General features: G+C 40.3%; 1 protein-coding gene across 2 annotated transcripts in view; it reads right to left on the bottom strand.

Annotated features, from left to right (window-relative positions):
* Positions 1-601: 601 nt before the first annotated feature.
* The window catches only part of GPR155 (G protein-coupled receptor 155), a 48,677-nt gene continuing 28,917 nt past the window's right edge, over positions 602-20,361 (bottom strand). The window contains exons 11-16 of one of the 2 annotated variants that reach the window (XM_058713527.1): positions 16,268-16,372; positions 12,013-12,149; positions 10,054-10,149; positions 7,994-8,058; positions 5,528-5,665; positions 602-2,563 (exon numbers count right to left, since the gene is read on the bottom strand). In XM_058713527.1, the coding sequence (XP_058569510.1) occupies positions 2,272-2,563; positions 5,528-5,665; positions 7,994-8,058; positions 10,054-10,149; positions 12,013-12,149; positions 16,268-16,372 (833 nt within the window). In that variant the 3' untranslated portion in view covers positions 602-2,271. Of the gene's footprint in view, positions 2,617-5,527; positions 5,666-7,993; positions 8,059-10,053; positions 10,150-12,012; positions 12,150-16,267; positions 16,373-20,361 lie in introns of both variants that reach the window. The other variant, XM_058713533.1, reaches the window with a different exon arrangement.

Here is a 20,361-nt window from a genome sequence, read left to right as displayed (position 1 = left end):
TGTATAGCAAACATGTAAAATAATAGTTTTACATCCCTCTTGCTTTTAGAAACTGTCATTAGTCATTCTTAAAATGCCAAGCACACTTTACCTTATTCTGAAAATATTGAAGTTTAAACAAAAGCTAGTCATGGAATTATTCAGAACAAAGAAAAGAACAACTGACCGTATTGAATATTAGCCTAAAAGGGGTAGATTTGTTTTTTTAAGTAATCTCTACACCCAACATGGGGCTTGAAACTCACGACCCCAAGATCAAGAGTCACATGATTTACCGACTGATCCAGCCAGGCACCTAAAAGATTTTAGATAGATTTTAATCAAAATTCTATCAGATAATTTTCCCAGCTGTGACCGCTGTGACCTTGCATATTAAAAATTATGAAATATGTGAAAAGGACTGTAATGTCATATTGATTCATTAATAAAAAGTGCTTACTGAGTGCATAATTGGGCAAGGCCCTGTGCAGATAGATCCCAAAAGGTCATGAAGAACAGAACAATCTCAGGAGACCCATTTAAGAAAACACTGAAAACTTACAAAAAAGACCTCTATGATGGCTTCTGCGTTTTTCAGATTACTCAAAGAAGATGTTGGCAATGCAAGTTAAAATAGGTATTTTATTGAGAAACTTGCTTTGTCAGTGAGAGTAAAAGTTACAAATATTTTCATTTAATAAAATTAGCGTATCCATAACCCTAAAAATATCCCTTAAAAGCCTTTGTTATCTGGAACCGCAGATCATTCTGGTCCAGGGTTTTCTCTTAGTGTTTCCTATGGAAAAAGATGCTGCTTATTCCCTTCATGCAAATAATAGAACAGGTGTAGTATGATTTGTTCACAAAACAAATTCTCCAGTTTGAGTTGCCTGCATGCATGTGAATTAATATCCGTATTGTTGTAACTGTAAAAGTCTCCTGGTATAACAATGAGGCTTTATGCTTACTCCTGAGCGTTCTGAGAGTTATAATGTGGTCATAAAAAAAAAAAAAAAAAAAAAAAAGTCTTGCAGCAAGACATTTCTGCTGAAAAAAAAATCCCCGTTCCCTAATCATAACGTAAAGTTGGTACAGGTTAATACTACACAATAAAGAGTAATTTACTTGTTAAATACACTAGGCTTCCATGCAGGTTTTTTAAAAAATTACATATTTGTTGCATTAAAAGAGCAATGATTTAAGTCTATAAATTATTTTCTAAATGGCTTTTACATGACACACTAAAAGTATGAGAAAAATAAATACTAGAAACATAGTTTAAATAAGGTAAACCAGCACTGACACCTAATAATTAAGTAGAGGTTCAAAGGTCATGTGAATAGATCTCTTTTTAATTTACTGAAGATAAAGCTTATCGGAGGGCAACACTGAATAACTTTCAAGTTTGTAGATTTTTTATACATGGACACTTTAAGAAGACTAAATTCTAGATGTAAAAGTAGGGTGTTAGGCTTAACATTTTTAAATCTTGGCTTGAACTATATAGCTTTTTCTCTTTAACTGCAGGGAAGAAGGGAATGGGGCTATCCTTCTGCACTGTGGTGCTTTCTGCAAACACCAGAATCGATACATGGCAACAGATTTGTTGATAAAATTTGAACAAATCTGCTGAAATTATTTGCAGTACAAATGTTAAAGATTATACCTCTGTGGATGGATTTTGGAGATAATATTTATGGTGGTTCTTATTCGCCTCCTAATGACACAGATTAGTACTTTGGATAGAAAAGCAGGAAAAGATGAACTTTAAAAAAATATTGCTTCTAGTTTTTAAATGAGTACTATTTGTTAAGAAAATGGGGAAAATAGAATAAGAAGGTCTTTTATCAGAATCACTAAAATTCTTTTTCAGGAGGTGCTATCAATAAGTGCAAAGTTGTCATAATTTAAGGTCCATTTCCTGCCAGCAATATACCTGCCAAATTTGGCAATTTAAAGCAATAATAAATTGGATGTTCGTCTTGAAATTATAGCAAACGGCTGTGGGGAGCAATGTTTTAAAATGTTGGCATAACTAGTTTATAGTAATTATCATATTTATTATCAGAACTTTACATTTTGATTTGGTTTTCTCTTTTTCCTGTCAGTTTCCTGTGTGTTTTACAAACACACGAAGTCACAGAATGTTAGCATGGGGTAGGAACACACCTCGTCAAATTTTACAGAAGAGGCAACTGAGGTTTGGAGAGGTTACGATTTGCCCAAGGTCAGACAGCTATTAAGAAACAGATCTGGGGCCAGAATATGGCCCAGGGTTGTCTCCTTCATAATTTAGGTCTTAGGGGATGGGGATGAATGCTCGATCTCTTTATATCTTTCCTGTGGGGGAGTGTTGGCATTAACAGCAGGAGGACTCTGTTCAGGACTCTTTTGAAGAAATCTGTAAAACAAGTACTCATCCCGAAATTCATACTCATTGGTTATGTGCTGGATGACTCCTCCTTGCACCAGTCTGTCTCCATATATCACAGCTTCCCCACGGTCGGAGGCAAGGCCGACTTCAATGAGCCAGTTCACCAGGTCACAGCCACAGAAGGTCCCAGTAGACGTCTTTGCACCACACCTGTATGTCAAAGGAATGATTCACCCATATGTTCTGTAAACCTGGTATCAGCACTGCATGATAGAGGACAAGCAAGGAAAAACAGGAGACAGGGAAACACAGCATGATAGTTAAAAGTGTGGCAGGAATGAAACTCTTCTGAATATAAAGGGTTTGTTAACTCATCCGACCCTAGAAAGACCCACCAGGAAAAAAAAAAAAAATGTCAATAACGCTTGTGAAAACAGAAACATGTTAAAAAAAAAAAAAAAAAGAGACAATGTAAATGCATCTACAAATAAGGATCCTGTTTTATAGTAGCTGGCCGGCTATAACCAGATCTATTCTGTAGACACTTGAATATTACTTATTTTATGATATACTCTTAGGTATAATAAGTAATTGAATAGTCTCAGGAACATTAAATGATACGTTTTTACGAGCTCTTAAAAAATGACTACTTTCACTAAACTACTCAAATCTCACTTCATTATTTTCTGTTTATCACACTGCCCACAAATAGTCTTTCTTCTTGCCTTCATCAGCAAGACAATCTTCCTGATATTTGTCAGGAATTTGGCACATTAGGAAGGAAGGAAAGAATAAGTGTGATCTGTCTTGCTATAAATCTAAGGTCTTTAAAATGTGCTTTGATTATGAATCTATTTCTTGATTATTTAAAATTTGTCTTCCCAATGCAAATGTGGGGTGCCTCAGGTACGAATAAATAAACAAGAGGAAGAGAAGTGTGAAAGAAGCAATTAAATGAACTCTTAACATTTTCATACAAATATGCAATAGACAACATGAATCTGTCCACAAGCATCAGTCAAGCTGTAAAACCTAAAGTGCTTGACAACAGGAAACAGTGAATGAAAATCAAGACGAGATGAGAAGTAAGTGACAAAAATTTTAAAGCGTTTAACCACTAATGAATATAGGGTTTCACATAGAAATTAGAGAAGAGGCTAATATCCATGAAGGATCTTCTCAAGTATATAAGTCAAAATGTTTTAACATCAGTAGTTTGCTTACTAATAAGATATCTTAATTTATGCTTTACAACTACAAACATCACCTGGAATATTATGACCTCTCTGATCCTTCTCCCTGCTTGCTGGTTTTTAATTTATAGCCCAACACCTTATATCCCTGACACCAACTGGAGAATATTTGCTTCCTGATGACTGATCAGGCAGCTACAACCACAGCCCACGGAACTGCACAGAGTGGCAGAGAATGTGCCACCCTACAGGTCACAGGGCAGCACCACTACCAGCCAGCGCCCATTTGGCCACCTGGGCGCGAGGCAGCCTGCCAACTGCAAGCACCGTGCTTCCCACCTACGCAATCACAGTGGGCCTGGCAGAGCTGACGTGGAGCACCCTTTCTTCAACTCATTTCATTTCATTTCATTTCACTTCATTTCACTTCACTTCACTTCATTTCATTATTATTTGTTGAAGTTTATTTATTTATTTTGAGGGAGAGAAAGAGAGCACAAGCAGGGGAGGGGCAGAAAGAGAGGGGAGAGAGAGGGAGAGGGAGAGGGAGAGAGAGAGAGAGAGAGAGAGAGAGAGAGAGAGAGAGAATCCCAAGCAGGCTCCATGCTGTCAGCACAGAGCCCAAGGTGGAGTTCGGACCCACAAACCATGAGATCATGACGTGAGCTGAAACCAAGAGTCAGGTGCTTAACCGACTGAGCCACCCCACCCAGGAGCCCCCCTTTAATTTTAAGAAGCAACTGTAAATTGTTGAAACTGTCCATTAGTGGAACTTTGAAATAATTTTGTTTGGCTCTTTAGCTAACTTTTCTTCATAGTTTACCATTTCCAGAAACCGGGCTAGGACCCTTGTACAGATTTTGCTATCCGATTCAAAAACATGCCATCTAATTTTAAAGAAGAGGAAAATTAAGGTTTAGACAACTGAACTTGCCCAATGATGTCGCATAGCTAATAAGTAGCAGATTCGGGAGCTGACTTCTAGTATCAGTGCCCAGTGAGTCCCCTTTCCACTAACTGTCCCAGGCTACCTGTTTCTAAACAAATATAGTGGCATAGGATATGTGTCCATATATCATCCTGAATGGCAATTTCAAATTGGCAGCTATAGACATAAAAGGACAGATTTCATTTCATTTTCCTGACAATGTCATTAATAATATGAAATAACATACCACTAGGAGATGGAGAATAGAAAGTCACTTCTAAATCCAGTGTATCTCCTGGTTTTGTGAGAGACACTAACGGCCAACATGAAGTGAATGTTAATATTTTACTACATTTTCGTTCATTCTAAATTAGTTTTCACATTTTATATGGAAATCAGAAGTTATATAACTTCTAAAAAGTGTAAGAATCTTACATATGCTGTTTTAAAACAATTTTTTTTAACATTTATTTGTTTTTGAAAGACAGAGAGAGACAGCATGAGTGGGGGGAGGGGAGGGGCAGAGAGAGAGGGAGACACAGAATCCGAAGCAGGATCCAGGCTCTGAGGCTGTCAGCACAGAGCCCGACGCGGGGCTCGAACTCACGGGCCGTGAGATCATGACCTGAGCTGAAGTTGGATGCTTAACCGACTAAGCTACCCAGGCACCCCAGTATATGCTGTTTCTTTTTTTAAATTTTTTTAAAAAGCGTTTTTATTTATTTTTGAGACAGTTACAGAGTGCAAGTGGGGGAGGGGCAGAGAGCGAGGGAGACACAAATCTGAAGCAGGCTCCAGGCTCTGAGCTGTCAGCACAGAGCCTGACATGGGGCTGGATCATGACCTGAGCTGAAAGTCCGACGCCCAAACAACTGGGCACCCAGGTGCCCCAGTATATGCTGTTTCTTAAACTATAAACTGTTTTAACTTTTACATGTAATTGTGCTATTGAAAAAAAAAACCAATCATATAGTTAATTACAACCATATTACTTAGCCTGTTACAAACCAAAATTAATCATCTAAAATATAATTATCTAGAATTTGTACTTGCCTTCTTTCCTTGACAATGTTTCGGATACACAGATCACGATGATAATGGATAAATTGTTGACAGGTCATTTTTATTTCCTCAGGAACGGGAGAACCCCTGTTGTCTGTTGTATCTTTATTATTCCATAGGAACTCAAGTCTAAAAACCAAAATTTAAGGAGGTCACTTTTAAGGAATGAAAAGCACTCAGAGAGAACCCCTTCCTGCTTATCACCCCATTGACACAGCTCTTCCAAAGCGGTCATCGACAACATCCACATGTTGTTAGTGTCTGAAGCAAAGACCTAACCCGCACTTGGTTTCCTGGTCCAAGCAGGTGGAGACTTGAACATTTTATAAGCCGTCCAAACATATTTGATCTATTTCAGTTTCTACCAAAAAAAATGAATTTCTTTCCTTACTCCACATTCTACTGTTTTAAGTGGCAAAAATAACTTACAGAGATCAAGTATTTTATTTAATCATTCTCCAATTTCAGTACCAGAGAGACAAATACTGGGCTCTGGAATACAGCATCATTCTGTTTCTGCCAGCCCAGGCGATACGTGTGTTGACCATTTTAACTGATCAACATTATGAGCTGATAACTAAATTCAATGGCTTTCCTATTACGCTTTTCCTCCTTCATGAAATGAAGCAACTATATCTTTTAAAAAAAATTTTTTTTAACGTTTATTTATTTTTGAGACAGAGAGAGACAGAGCATGAACAGGGGAGGGGCAGAGAGAGAGGGAGACACAGAATCCGAAACAGGCTCCAGGCTCTGAGCTGTCAGCACAGAGCCCGACGTGGGGCTTGAACTCACGGACCGCAAGATCATGACCTGAGCCGAAGTCAGATGCTTAACCGACCAAGCCACCCAGGCGCCCCAGAAGCAACTATATCTTAATAATGTGATGATGTTAATGACGACAAAAAAGAAGTAGAAGAAAGAACAGTGACCACATACTGGGCATTTTTTAGGTAGTGAATAGGATAAATTCCATTAGCACTTCTAGTTTCTACTGATTTTGACTTTGAAAACAAATGAGAGTAACAAAGATGTGTGCCTCCCCCTTCCTTCCACTCCTGGGTTGCAGAATTCCCATTTCATTATTTCTTTTTTTTTTTTTAATTTTTTTTTAACGTTTATTTATTTTTGAGACAGAGAGAGACAGAGCATGAATGGGGGAGGGGCAGAGAGAGAGGGAGACACAGAATCTGAAGCAGGCTCCAGGCTCCGAGCCATCAGCCCAGAGCCCGACGCGGGGCTCGAACTCACGGACCTCGAGATCGTGACCTGAGCTGAAGTCGGACGCTTAACCGACCGACCCACCCAGGCGCCCCCTCATTATTTCTTTTAAAGAAGTTACTAATCTGAATCCAAAGAAACTCGTCACCAAGCTAATAAAAACAATTTAGAAAGAAGGGACTTGAGTTTTCTATAAATTGTCAGTTTGATAGAAAGAGAAATCCTATTGTCAGAGGAGAATCTATATTGTCAAATACAGACCTTTGGGGATGCACAATCTACCACTTCCATTCCTAAATATATTTTTCACGTTTCACTTTACTTTATGTAGTTAATGGCATAGATAGAAGTCCTCATCCATCAGGGCACCTGGGTGGCTCAGTCGGTCGACTTCAGCTCAGGTCATGATCTCACAGTTTGTGGGTTCGAGCCCCACATCAGGCTCTCTGCTGTCAGTGCAGGGCCTGCTTTGGATCTTCTGCCCCCCTCTCTCTGTCCCTCCCCCTGGTATTCTCTCTCTCTTTCCCTCAAAAATAAATAAACATGAAAAAAAAAGTTCTCACCCATGAATTCTCGTTGAAACGCAAATGACAATGTGGGAGTAACAAGAGTTTTTCTAAAGTTTTCTCTGCAATTATTTATTTTTTTAAAGTTTATTTTTCTTTATTTTGAGAAAGAGGGAGAGAACAGGTGCGAGCAGGTAGGGGGCAGAGAGAGAGAATCCCAAGCAGGCTCTGCACCAGCAGTGTAGAGCCTGATGCAAGGCTCAAGCCCATGAACCATGAGATCATGACCTGAGCTGAAACTAAGATTTGGAGGCTTTAACTAACTAAGCCACCCAGGTGCCCCTTCTCTGCAATTATTTACAACAAATGTGTGAATCAACACAATGTTTAGTTTAACCTTTCTGTGGTCTAGCAATTACTATAGGTTTAAAAATATCAGTATGTTAATAGAATGGCCTTGTCATTACTTTTACAGATATAGATTTCTTTCTAAAATTTTTTAATGTTTGTTTTTGAGGGAAAGAGACAGAGCATGAGCAGAAGAGGGGCAGAGAGAGAGGGAGACACAGAATCCAAAGCAGGCTCCAGGCTCTGAGCTGTCAGCACAGAGCCCAACGCAGGGCTCGAACCCACAAACCATGAGATCATGAACTGAGCCAAAGTCGGATGTTTACCCGGCTGAGCCACCCAGGTGTCCCCAGATGTAGATTTATTTCAAAACTAAATTTACCTTCTTTTGAAAGGTAGAATGATTAAATGTTTGTCCAATCCAAAGATGCCAAAGGAAATAAATCCCTATGGAAGAAGAAAGGTTACAGTCATGAGTTCAACAGTAGAATGTTAAGACTGAGGAATTATGGAAGCCACCATATATTTAGTGCTGGGGGAAGCTAACCTAGAGTGATTAGAGCAGTATTTTAAATGGACCACACAAGGCAGGTCCTCTAAAGGTCAGTGTCTGGAGGCAGGTATGATAGTTGGCTGCCTCTTCTTAGTCATGTGTCCTACTAGTTAGGTTGGATCATTGACTTAACCCAGGGCTGAGCTGCCACATCTGTATTCTAGCTCACTGAAGAAAAACGAAAACATTTAAGAGCTTCATGTCTTCGTTTTCCCTTTTGAAAAAAGAAAATAAGTGATCTCCCGTCGTGCTTCAGTGTTTATATTTCTATTAACACTTCAGAAAGTAGAGAATTATATAGTGTCTGATTACAGTGAAGTCACTGAATTTGGGGGTGATGAGGAAAACTGGCACCAGAAAGTGGCCACAGGTAAGGACAATTGGAATTGCCTGGGGAGACAGAAGGTTGGCAACTGCCATTTGCCAGGCACAGTGGGTTAAGGATCTCAGTGCAGGTTGGTGGGAGGTAGGGTGGACAATGCGATATACCGCAAGAAGGATGTACCTTGCTTCACCCCCAAACTATAAACAGCCAAAAAGGAATGACCTTACTATAACACCTATATGGGAAGGGGTGGGAATGTTTGTATAACTCTCTCTCTCTCTCTCTCTCTCTCTCTCTCTCTCTCTCTCTCTCTCTCCTTTGAAACACTTGGGCCATTAGCTATGGGGGCATCATCTCAAATGCAACATTCCTGGCGTTAGCTTCTTCGTTTGTGAAGCTTTCTCAGTTCCAGTCCTGGGGTGACAGCCTGGAGTGGGCTTCTTGAAATCAAAAGGCTGAGTGAGACTACGAGTTCTGAACCTAGGATTTTATAGTTCTTGGGTACAAAAATCAGATCTCAGATTCACAAAGTGAGGTGGGCATCATGTAGCCTGGGATACTCAAGCCAGTCTGTAATAAACTGATTAGGTCACTTATCTATCTAGACATAGTCTTTTGCCCCCACCATCATGGCAAAACAAACTGGAAGTATTTCAAGAAATTAATGTTAGGGTAAAATGTGCAGGAATGTCTACTAATAAATGTTAACTGACTCAGGTAGTCGATTATTTCAGGTTTAATAGGCAAAACCAGTGATTTCAAACAGAGTTATTTTTTTCAACCTGATACTTAATCTGTGGGACTAATATTCTTTATTAAAAAGTAAGAGATTGAAAACAGAATCACACTTTGAAATTTTCACATAAAAATATTTTCCCAATATGTAAAATGTCATTTATTCTTCAATATCCATTTTAATAGTGACATAAAGACAACAGCACTTATCATATTAGTTCTTCATGGAATTTTAATTCCTAATTTTTAAAACCGGGAACGATAATGTCACTTGGTTGGTGTTCCTGTGACGTCTAAGTAAGAGGACTAATGTAAAATCCTTAATAATGGTTGGCATTTAGACTGTCAAGGAATGGTAACTACGATCCCTGGCCCAAATGTATTTATCCATCACATGATTTTCTAACAAAGATTTAAGCACCTATCGTTCGAGAAACATCAACAAGTAAATGAAATGATGTTCATCAATTTAAGTGACTCGACTAAGGGACTCAGAGAAGGGAAGTCTTTTTCCCAAAGTGACTTATTAAGACCATAACAAAGTTTCAAAAGAAGTTGGGACATCTTGTCCCTGCTTAACTGATCACTCTTCATTTTAAAACCAAAGCAAAAAACGATTTGGTGTTTGTGACTGAAACACTCAATGTGCATTCTGATGACGAGAACCAACATGGAGATCGGATGCAGCTGTCAGCTGTCACGCAGGCCGGCAGCTGGCGAACCAACTAAACCCTTTTGATTTAAAAGAAAACAACATCCGCACCACTACCCCCCAAACAACCCATCCAGGAAAACAAAAAAGCCCTCAAAGTTCTCAGTACATAAATACCTGGCCAAAGTTAAACACAGCACAGAAAAACTGTAGCTCAACATATAGCCTTCCAGGTTCTTGGTTGAAGAGCCACCATAAACAACTGGAAAGATTCTGTAAAGGAAGGTGAAAATAGTATTTTAAAATGAAGCTAGCTAATCATTTCTTTCTATCCAGAACACAGTACAATAACTTATCTGCTTAATAATTGGGGGGGGGGCGGGGAGACTAAAAGGAAAAACACCGAGAGAATATAGAGGCTTTGTCTTTTGAACAAGAGGTTTCAACCTCTCCTCCTGACAGATGTCACTCAAACAGCATCTAATTTGATCAGATCCGAAGCAAGAAGACATGCACCATAATACGGAAGCTTACATAATATATCAGGACTGCCAACCAGCCTAAGACGGGACTGATTTTAAAATTAGTTCTACACAATGAAAACAATCACATCACTAAGCAGCAGTTCTTGGCAGCATTTCTTACTGTTTGATTTTTGTTCTTTTTTTTCAATAATTTTTTTAATGTTTGTTTATTTTTGAGAGAGAGAGACAGAGGGAAAGTAGAGGAGGGGCAGACAGAGAGGGAGACACAATCCAAAGCAGGCTCCAGGCTCTGAGCTGTCAGCATGGAACCCAATGCAGGGCTTGAACCCATGAACCATGAGATCGTGATCTGGGCCGAAGTCAGACGCCCAACCAGCTGACCCACCCCGGTGCCCCTTTTTGATTTTTGTTTTTAAACAGCAGTTAAAATGGTGCCGGCTGACAGCATTCTATGTAATGAACATCCCAATGTAAAAAGGTTTCTTCATTGGTTATATATATGGTCCATCTCCCATCTAGGGAGGACCCAGGCAAGTTACATTTGAACCATCTTAAAGAATTATATAATAAATGATAATTCACACAAGAGGACATAAAACTGATTTTCAAATCCCTTAGTAATCAAAGAAATGCATTTAGAAAATAAAGGGCTATATTTCACTTATAAAGTTATCAAACTTTAAAATTCATAACATTCAGGGGCGCTTGGGTGGCTCAGTTGGTACAGGCCTGATTCTTGATTTCAGCTTAGGTCATGATCTCACGGTTCGTGGGTTTAAGCTCTCTGTCTCCTTCTTTCTTTGCCCCTTCCCCACTCTCTCTCTCTCTCTCTATCTCTCTGTCTCAAATAAATAAACATTAAAAAAAATAAAATTCATAACATTCAGTGCTGGTGGGAGTCCTTTTACAAATCTATAGTACTCCTTCCGAACACAATTTTGTAGAATGCATCCAGAGGCACAGAAATCGTTATACTCTTTGATCCAGGTTTCCCAAGTCTGAGAATCTATCATAATGAAATATTGCATGGAGATGTTTATTTGAGCATTTGGAAAAACTAAGAATAATCATCCATAAGGAAGTGGTTGGGTAAATTACAGTGTATCTCCTCTACTGTTTACTGAGGAGCCATTTAAAGTAACAGTTACGAACAACTACGTAGCAAAAAGAAAATGACTGACACAAGTGACAAAGCAGAGTATAAATCTCTAGGTACAGTTTAGAACCATGAAAAATGTATGAAAAAAGAGAAGGCAGTGATTGTGCAAATATCTATGGCATGAAGTGGTTATGTTCTTTTCATAATTAAAAATTCTTTCTAAAAGTTTATCTTCTGGGAGGCCACGTAGGCATTTAGTCACTGAGTGGCCCTGCACACAGCGTGGAGATACCTGGTTTTACCAAATTCTAGGTTCAGAGCATAGAATGAGGAAATGACTCTAAGCAACATAGGCTGTTGGGCCATTTAGGTGACAGGGTGCTGTGAATCCTTCTTGCCCCCTTCCCCACCAAACTGCTCAAGATGGGGATTCAGATTGGCCTCGCTGCCACGCCCCGAAGCAGGAACTAAGTTTTTCCCAGATGCCTGAATAAAATCTTTGCCAAACATTTAAAGAAATGGCCCCAAAACAAAATCAGAAGAAACATTTACAGCAAACAGGCCAATAATGAGAAGTAAACACAGCAACACATGTCGAGCCAGTTGCTGGTCTCCACTCTGTAGATACTGCTCCTCTTCCTGGACTAACATGCAGCTCTGGGAGTTACAGCGACTCACACAATGCTCATCTATAAGACAGTAAGTACAACAATTTGTAATCAGAGCTTTTTATTTGAATGCATTTCAAATTCATAATGACTTTCGAAGCAAACCAGCACATATGCACATTCAGCTCAGAATCAGTGTATTATTTTAGATGAAATCTGAGGAAGGCTCCTTCTTGTGGTTTCAGGAGAGTTGTACTTGTCAAGTGTTTTTATCTGAAAACTACAAGTAGTATGCCATAGTTCCCGTCTACACTATTCAACGGTGTTAATATATACATACATACATAAAGACCAGGCTTCCTGTATATACTTATAGAATTTTTCTACACCAAAATATACACAAATAATTTTCATCAACGTAGGATCATACTACACAGACAATTTGGCAGCCTGCTTTCTTTTTACTTAGCAACACTATGCACCTCCTCCATGCATGCCGTTAGCTGTTGTTACCGCCATTAGCTATATATAACCCTCTATGTATCTTAATTTCTTTTTTTTAAGACTAAATTAATAACTCGTGTTTCATCTATAACAAATCTGCATAGTGGTCACGAATATCCTGTTTTGGCTAACTGTAACACAAACTTAATTATTTCCCTTTGCCTTTCATTAAAGAGTTTAAAATCTGCCTTAGAAAAGACCTTTAAGAAAGCAAATAAAAGCTGTTATACACTGTTCTGTTCACATACAGACCAAAGTCCAAATCACAGATACGAACGACCCTTGTGTGGCCTAGAGTAGAGGGGAAGGGCCTTTCCCAAGAAACCTCTGTTCTCCTGCCTCAGCTCCACCATGCACATGGTCTCAAAAGCAGGGGAAAACATTTTCTTCTTACCAAATGGATGTCTAGCCTAACATACAGTCTGATTTTAAACAGCGAAAGGTGAAAAACACAATATTGTAGCTCTCAACCCTCAAGGTAACAATAAAAATTTGTATTTCCCACAGCCACTTTTTAGAAAAAGACACATGGCGTCCTTAAACACGGTCTAACATCATAGCTATGGCATGCAGAAGTGTGCTGTGCTAAGTAAAAAGAAAGCAGGCTGCCAAACCATTGCTGTGGTGCGGTCCTATTTTAATAAGAATTATTCGTGTATATCTTGGTATAGAAAAATTCTACCGGTATACATAATAAATCTGGTCTCAAAATACTGTGTACCAATATGACAAAAATGGATAAAAATGAATTTTACTATCTTCCATTTGCCCCTTTTACACATCATAATATTGATTTTGCCTTTGTGCTGTACCGGTGTTTTGGGGATGAGGAACTAACTATACTATCAGACTCGAAGAATTCTCACTTGTCCGTAGTCTGATTTCTTTTCCCCTTTTTTTTGTTTCAGGCTTAGGAATGATACTAAATTGGATGAGTAGACAACGTCCATAGATGATGGCTTTCCTTCTATGTAAGTTTTGCAAAAGAGGATCAGAAAATGTAAGAAGCTCCTATAAAAGAGTTTTTCAGGAATGAGCATTATTAACGAAGAACATGACAGATAAGCAAAGCAAAACAATTTTCAGAGACAAAAGAAATGTCAAATTAAATTACATGTTGAATTTGTCTATGGACTTTACTATTAGGTATATTGTGTAGGGAGGAAAAATAAGAAGGAAAGCCTTGGGAATTATGATGTAAAGAAACATTAGTTTACAAAATTGGCACCCCAAAACTGAAAGACAGTTTAACTGAATGCCCAATGGGGTTTCCTATCAGAAAGCCAGCGAAGGCCCAACATCTGATATATTTTCACTTCTTTCTGGAGAAACGGGAGTTCCACGATTTAAAATTCATTCCTAGCCAGCAGCTGGCAGCCAAACATAAACCCTGCTGGACTAATAGCAACTGTTACCACTGCGACCGCTGTTTGCTGAGCGTTTACTATGTGCCCCACGTGCTGTGCTAGGTGATTTGCACACATGTTTATTTATAACCCTCACAGCTTTTATACAGAAATGAAATGTCTTTGGCAACAATACAGTTGACATATGCTTCATCATGAAGAGAGGGCTTTGGGGGGTTTCCCTTTCTAACTTGATTATAAATGAGCATAATTAGTTGACAGTGCATTGCAATTTCATATAAGTGTGCTCGGTTGTTTTAAATAATTTGAATTCCATTGTGTATGCATGGGGATGGCCCAAGGCGGTGGCACGGGAAGACCCTGAACTCATCTCCCACAGACACACCAAATCTACCATGATCTATGTGATAACTCCCACCTGAAAAGAGCTGAAAACTAGCTGAGTAGCTTCCTCTGCAATGAGGGAAAAATGGCCCCATGGAGCCAGGTCGGAAAGGCAGAGCTATAGTCTTACCAAAACCCTCACCCCAGGGTACAGCAACCCACAATAGGGAAGGCTCTCACAGGCTCAGAGCTTCTCCCTGAGGAGTGAGGGGTCTGTGCTCCATGTCAGGTACCCTGACCCTGGGGACCTACGCCAGACAGATGAAGCCCCAACAAAGTCTGGTTCTGGAAACCAATGGGGTGTATGTCCAGGGGACCCAAGGGCTATGGGGAGCTCAGCAGGGACTCACCCGTCTGGGGAACCAGCACTGGTTTGAGAGATGACTGGATTATATGTGAAGGAGATTCAATTGTTAAAGATTTACTGGAATTTTCCTTGAGGGGGAGAGTGCTGTTGGAGAGTGCCAGTTTTTGCACTCTCCCTCTTTCTAGGGCAGGCATGTATGGCTAAAACCAAGGCATGTCTCTCCCAGAATGCTCTTCTTCAGCATCGCTAAAATTGCAAGCATGTCCCCCTCCCCCCCCCCCCATGCTCCTTCCTGGCACAGGCATGCCCCACACCCAACACTCTCCTGCAGCCTTGCTAAAGGCTGACGGATGAACTCAGCCCACAGAGAGGCCAGTCTCGTTTGCCTGGCTCTGGTGGCCGGAGGGGCCTGTACTCCTGGGCTCTATGGGTCTATAACAATTGGGAAGACAGTTCTGGACAGGACACCATATCCTGCACAACACACAGACAGTAGACTGAAACACACCCCCAGTCTGCACGTGGCAAAGACTCATTTATCTACCCCGGAACTTCAACCTGAGGGATAGGATTCAGGTTGGCCACACACCTAAAGGCACTCTCAGAGGATGTAGGCAAGGAGACACCATCTGCACCCACGCCGGCCCCCTACTTGGCCTCACCACAGCTTGCTAGTGTCTCCTAGACAGGATCTTTTACACTGGTCTCAAGCTCCGATTCTTGGCGCCTGCTGCCCAGAGGATACCTTCAGATCTCCTGGTCTAGAGATCAGCAGGGTCTATGACTGTGGTCTCACAGAACTGTATACATTTGCATACTTGAAAAATTGCTGCCTGAGGGTCTGGCTTCCAGTCAGCCTGAATCTAGGTGGTGACCGAGATCACTCCCTTTGGAATGCTGACGGGACCTACCACACCCTCAACAACTGGGACTCTCAAGAATAAATCAGGCTACTTAGACAATCACAAAGGTTCTAGAGACCACCAAGAGCTAGGACAGGGTCAAACACAGACTTGTGGTTATCGAAGTGAAGGGGGTTAGGGGAGGGTGAAAAGAGTGAAGGGGGTCAATGATGAGCGATGGTAACTAGACTTATTGTGGTGATGACTTTGTGATGTATACAAATATTGAATTATTATGCTGTACACCTTCTACTAATATAATGTCATATTCCAATCTGGGCACAAACAAAACCTTGAAATTCAGACCACAAATGTAATTCAGTCTCTTAGTCTATATGTCAAAGATTATTACTTTTAAAGATTTTTCTTATTTTATGAGAAAGGGTATATTTAAAGTATACAGATTTAAAATGTAATTAAGCACTGGCCCTGGAGGAAATGAGTTGAGGGGGGAGTCTCAGCTGCTAAAATATGAAAAACATCTGAGAAAAAAAATGGCACTTGGGGCAAACTTCTTGGAGTTATCACATGGGTTACATTTATTGGAAAATGTGTGTATAATTCTACCAGTTACTATAAGAACTTTATTTTTTTCATGAATATTCTATCTATGCACAACTATTATCCTATTAGCACTCTTCCCCATCTTATTTGAGAATGCATAATCAGTCCAGCTTTCTAAGGAGAGGAATCTTCTGTTCCTTAAGCGCATCCTCACAGCCTGGAGGCACTTACTTTTCTCAGACGAAGGAGTCACAAGCCCACTGGTGCTTGTGTTTGCTACTGGCTCGGCGGATGGGCAGCATAATCCACCATTTCCCATGGAGCAGGAGCAGCAACCTGTATAAATAAGACAACATTCGAGAATAAGGACCAACCCCAGCAGAAATGAACAGCTTCGAGAGATGTCAAACAAAACAAAACAAAACAAAACAAACCCAAACCAAAAAAAACAACCCATTCTCTCTCTCTCTCTCTCTCTCTCTCTCTCTCTCTCTCTCTCACACACACACACACACACACACACACACACATTTCCCATGCAGCCACAATATTTTCACATGGGATCTACCAAGAAGAATTTGCACGTGCTTATACAGAAGTTAACATTTAAAGGGTGGCAGACAAAAGCTCAGCTCCTTTATATATTGTCTTCTTGTGGTATGAGACAACTCATGTTGTTTCATGAGTTACCACTGTGCTTTGAGAACTAAGCATCTGAACACTTTCTTAAAATAGAGCTTTTATTCCATCACTCATTAAAAACATGCACGAATGCTCTATTGTTTACTGTAGTTAATTCAAACTCATTAGCTTGAATTTAAAAGGCTCATGAGGACTTGGCCCCTCTCTCCCTATCCAACTGCCCCCACTACTCAACAAGGCCTTTCCCTTCTCTCAGGACAATTCTTCAGTGTCCTCCACAAATCCCATGTCTATCTGAGTCTCCGGACCTAGTTAGAAACACATACAATTCCCACTCTTATTAATTCACTGAAGTCCTCTCTTCCTTTACGTTCAGCTCAAGACTCACTTCTTTCAAGAATGTGTTTTCTATGCGTCTAGAAGATGCAGTAAAAACAATTATATTCTTTTGTTTTTCAAATATATACAGCTGAAAATCTCTTGCTGCTTTATAGGTAGACTGGTTTACAGAAGTCACACCGAGAGACCTGCTATAGAGCTGTAACTTTTCCTCTACATAGTCAGAGAACACATGAGGTGTCCTTTCAACATTTCACACGTATATAAGACGTGGTGCTCCGTGACAATGGATTCGAATAGAATAATAACTTCAGTGATAAACTGTATTAAAATTTAATATGCTAGAAAAAGGAATAATGCCTAGGCTGAAACTTTCATTGACAATATGTTTCGATTCTTCAGTAATGTTCTTAACCGAAAAAAAAAAATGTCGAAGTATAAAAACTACAATGTAGAATAAACTGTCACAAGCGTCTTTCTAAATTTAAGATAATGATGCCACCTCTCAAGGTGAAAATAGAACACAGCATAATAGAAAAGAAAATACAGAGATCATCTGGCCTGGCCCTCGTATCTTCAGAAACTTGAAGGCTTCTATCAGCTAAGATAACATTGTTCAGAAGACAGGTATAAAGCCAGCCAGTTCCAGTGACATACACGTAGGGCGTGAATGTACATGCATAATATCGCAGCCACCACAGAAAGTGCGATGGCCGTTTTTATCTTCTAACATACAAAGGATGTGTAACCAGCCTGTTAGCTTTTTCTTTTCTAACTAAACCTTCAAGCTCGTATTAAAATAGGTTAATTTTCCTTTCAGTCATGATTCTACATTTATAACGTGCAAATCACGGGTCTTGGACAAATGTGTGGCAAGAGGTAGAGGTGAACGATCTATGTTGGACTACTAAGGTTTGGGAGGCCAGGCTGGATACATAACGTGTTATGTGTTAACACTACTAGCGAAGCAGAAGACGGCAGGATTTGGGGAAGGAGAATAACCACGTGGATTTTAAAACCTTTTCGCTGCGAACATCCATGAATAGGTAAATAAACACGTACTTTGCCATGGCAATTTGTAGGGCAGCTTCAGAAAATCGTGGTGTGTTTTATGCACCCATCCATCACCCCACCCATTTCGCAAATATTACTAAACACTTACAGTAAGCCTGATACCATGCTAGGTGCTGAGGCCATAACATTGGGCAGGTCAGTCACAGCCCTTACCATCAAGTGGGTTATACAGACAATTTGAAAGGCAATTATAAAACGGTGTGATACAAGGAGAGGGAAATATAAACACTGGGGACGGTTTCCTATGGAACCATGCAATAGTTGTCCTCTGGCTCTTCATTTATTTACATTACAGGGCAAGTTAGTTTTCCTGCCAGAGATGATGATGACAAGGTCTAAAGAATATCTATGGTACACTTTACCAGTTATTTTTAAAATACAGGCATGGCGGGCGGGGGGGGCAGGCACCTGGGTAGCTCAGTCGGTTAAGCGTCTGACTTTGGCTCCGGTCATGATCTCATGGTTTGTGGGTTCAAGCCCTGCATCAGGCTCCGTGCTGACAGCTCAGAGCCTGCTTCAGATCTTCTGTCCCATTCTCTCTCTGCCTCTCCCCCAGTGGTTCTCTCTCTCTCAAAATAAATAAATAAACTTAAAAAAAATTTAAAACACAGGTAGAGGTAGCAGCAAAAGGCTCTGGGCTTAAGACACTTGGTTTCGTGTTCCCCGCACAAGTTGTCAGGCTTCTGTAGCCAGTTCTGAAACAGTCCTGGGGAAAGAAGGCATAGAGAGCCAGCCAGAGTGGTGGTCTTCAGGATCCTTTATAGGATCACTGAAAGAGTCCATAAAGAAAATGAGGAAGGAAAGGGTGATGGTCAGGATCAGAAAACACTGCAGACTTAGGGAAAGCAGCTTTTAAAATGTTAGTGAAAACATAAATAGAATCCTTGAACCTCCATTTTAAAAGGAAATAGGTCAAGAAGGCTCAAAAGAATGAAATTCTGATGTTGTAATCGCAAAGGTTCTAACAAAAAAAAAATTAGTGAGCACCATTAATAATACGAACTAAATGAGTCCCGAGTGAGGGAGGGATAGTGTGTAAGTGAGGAGTTGGCAAACTACAGTCCTGTGTGGCAGGACCCTGTAGTCCTATGTAGTAACATTGGCAGCATCAGATGTGGGAGCCAAGGCACCGGGAGCTTTGCCCCGGATCAAAGAGCAGGAAACTGTGGAGTCAGGGTTTGAACCCAGCCAGTCTGGCTCCCATCTCTGTTTTTAGCTACTGTGCTATATACTTCCAGTTTGGGATGGAGGAAGGAAGAGAGGGAGAAGGAGGCAATGTAAAACGGTAAGATTTGTGGGATTTTCTCTTTTTTTTTTTTAAGACAAAAATAGTTAAATGTTTAAGATCTCTTTCTCTCTCTTTTTATTGATATTTAGAACTAATAGGTTTTTTAGAATGTTTATTATTTTTGAGAGAGAGAGAGAAAGAGAGCGAGCACAAGCAGGGGAGGGCAGAGAGAGGAACAGAGGATCTGAAGCAGGCTCTGTGCTGACAGTGGACAGGATGGAGAGCACGAAAGCAGGGAGCCCAGAAAGCCCGGAGCCTGGACAGCGGGGAGCCCAATGCGGGCTTGAACCCTAGAACCACAAGATCATGACCTGAGCTGAAGTCAGACTGTGCCACCCAGCCGCACCTACAGCTAACAGTTTTGAGATTAGTCATCCCTCTACTCCACAAAGTCTCTGGACAAAATAGGTACTGTCACTGACACTTCCTGGCACAATGTTTTACGTCTATGAAATCTCCACATGCAGCAATGAATCCAAAATGCATACTCTGTTGCTGAGTTTCCTTCATGAACTGAAGCAAATCTCACAACAATTGTTGACACTTATTAACAAAGTTACTAGTTAAGATCATACTTTCACTTATACCAAGGATTGGCAGGCATTTTCTATAAAGGACTAGATGATAAATACTGTAGGCTTGGCAGGTCCCTGGTCTCTGGTGAATGACTCAACTCTACCAGCATCAGCATGAAAGCAGCCGTGGACAATACACAAATAAGTGAGCACAGGTGTGTTCGAACAAAACATTATGAACACGGAATATGTAAGAACTGGGCCATACGAGAACAGTCAAGGGACCAGATTTGGCCTGCAGACTACAGTTTGCCAATTCCTACTAACTCTGTTTCATCAGGCCTCCTTTAATTCATTTTATTACGGTGCTTGCCTGATACAAGACTGTCAAGTTAACAAATGTTTTAAGTGCTGGGTTTCCTGGAAGGGGACTTCCTTCAGTTGTTACTTTTTCCTAAACTTTCAGG

Source organism: Neofelis nebulosa, chromosome 2 (assembly GCF_028018385.1).
Source record: "Neofelis nebulosa isolate mNeoNeb1 chromosome 2, mNeoNeb1.pri, whole genome shotgun sequence".
NCBI classification, from domain to species: Eukaryota; Metazoa; Chordata; class Mammalia; order Carnivora; family Felidae; genus Neofelis; species Neofelis nebulosa.
Note: the sequence above shows the minus strand (reverse complement) of the source record. Positions and strands in the feature narration are given on the sequence as shown.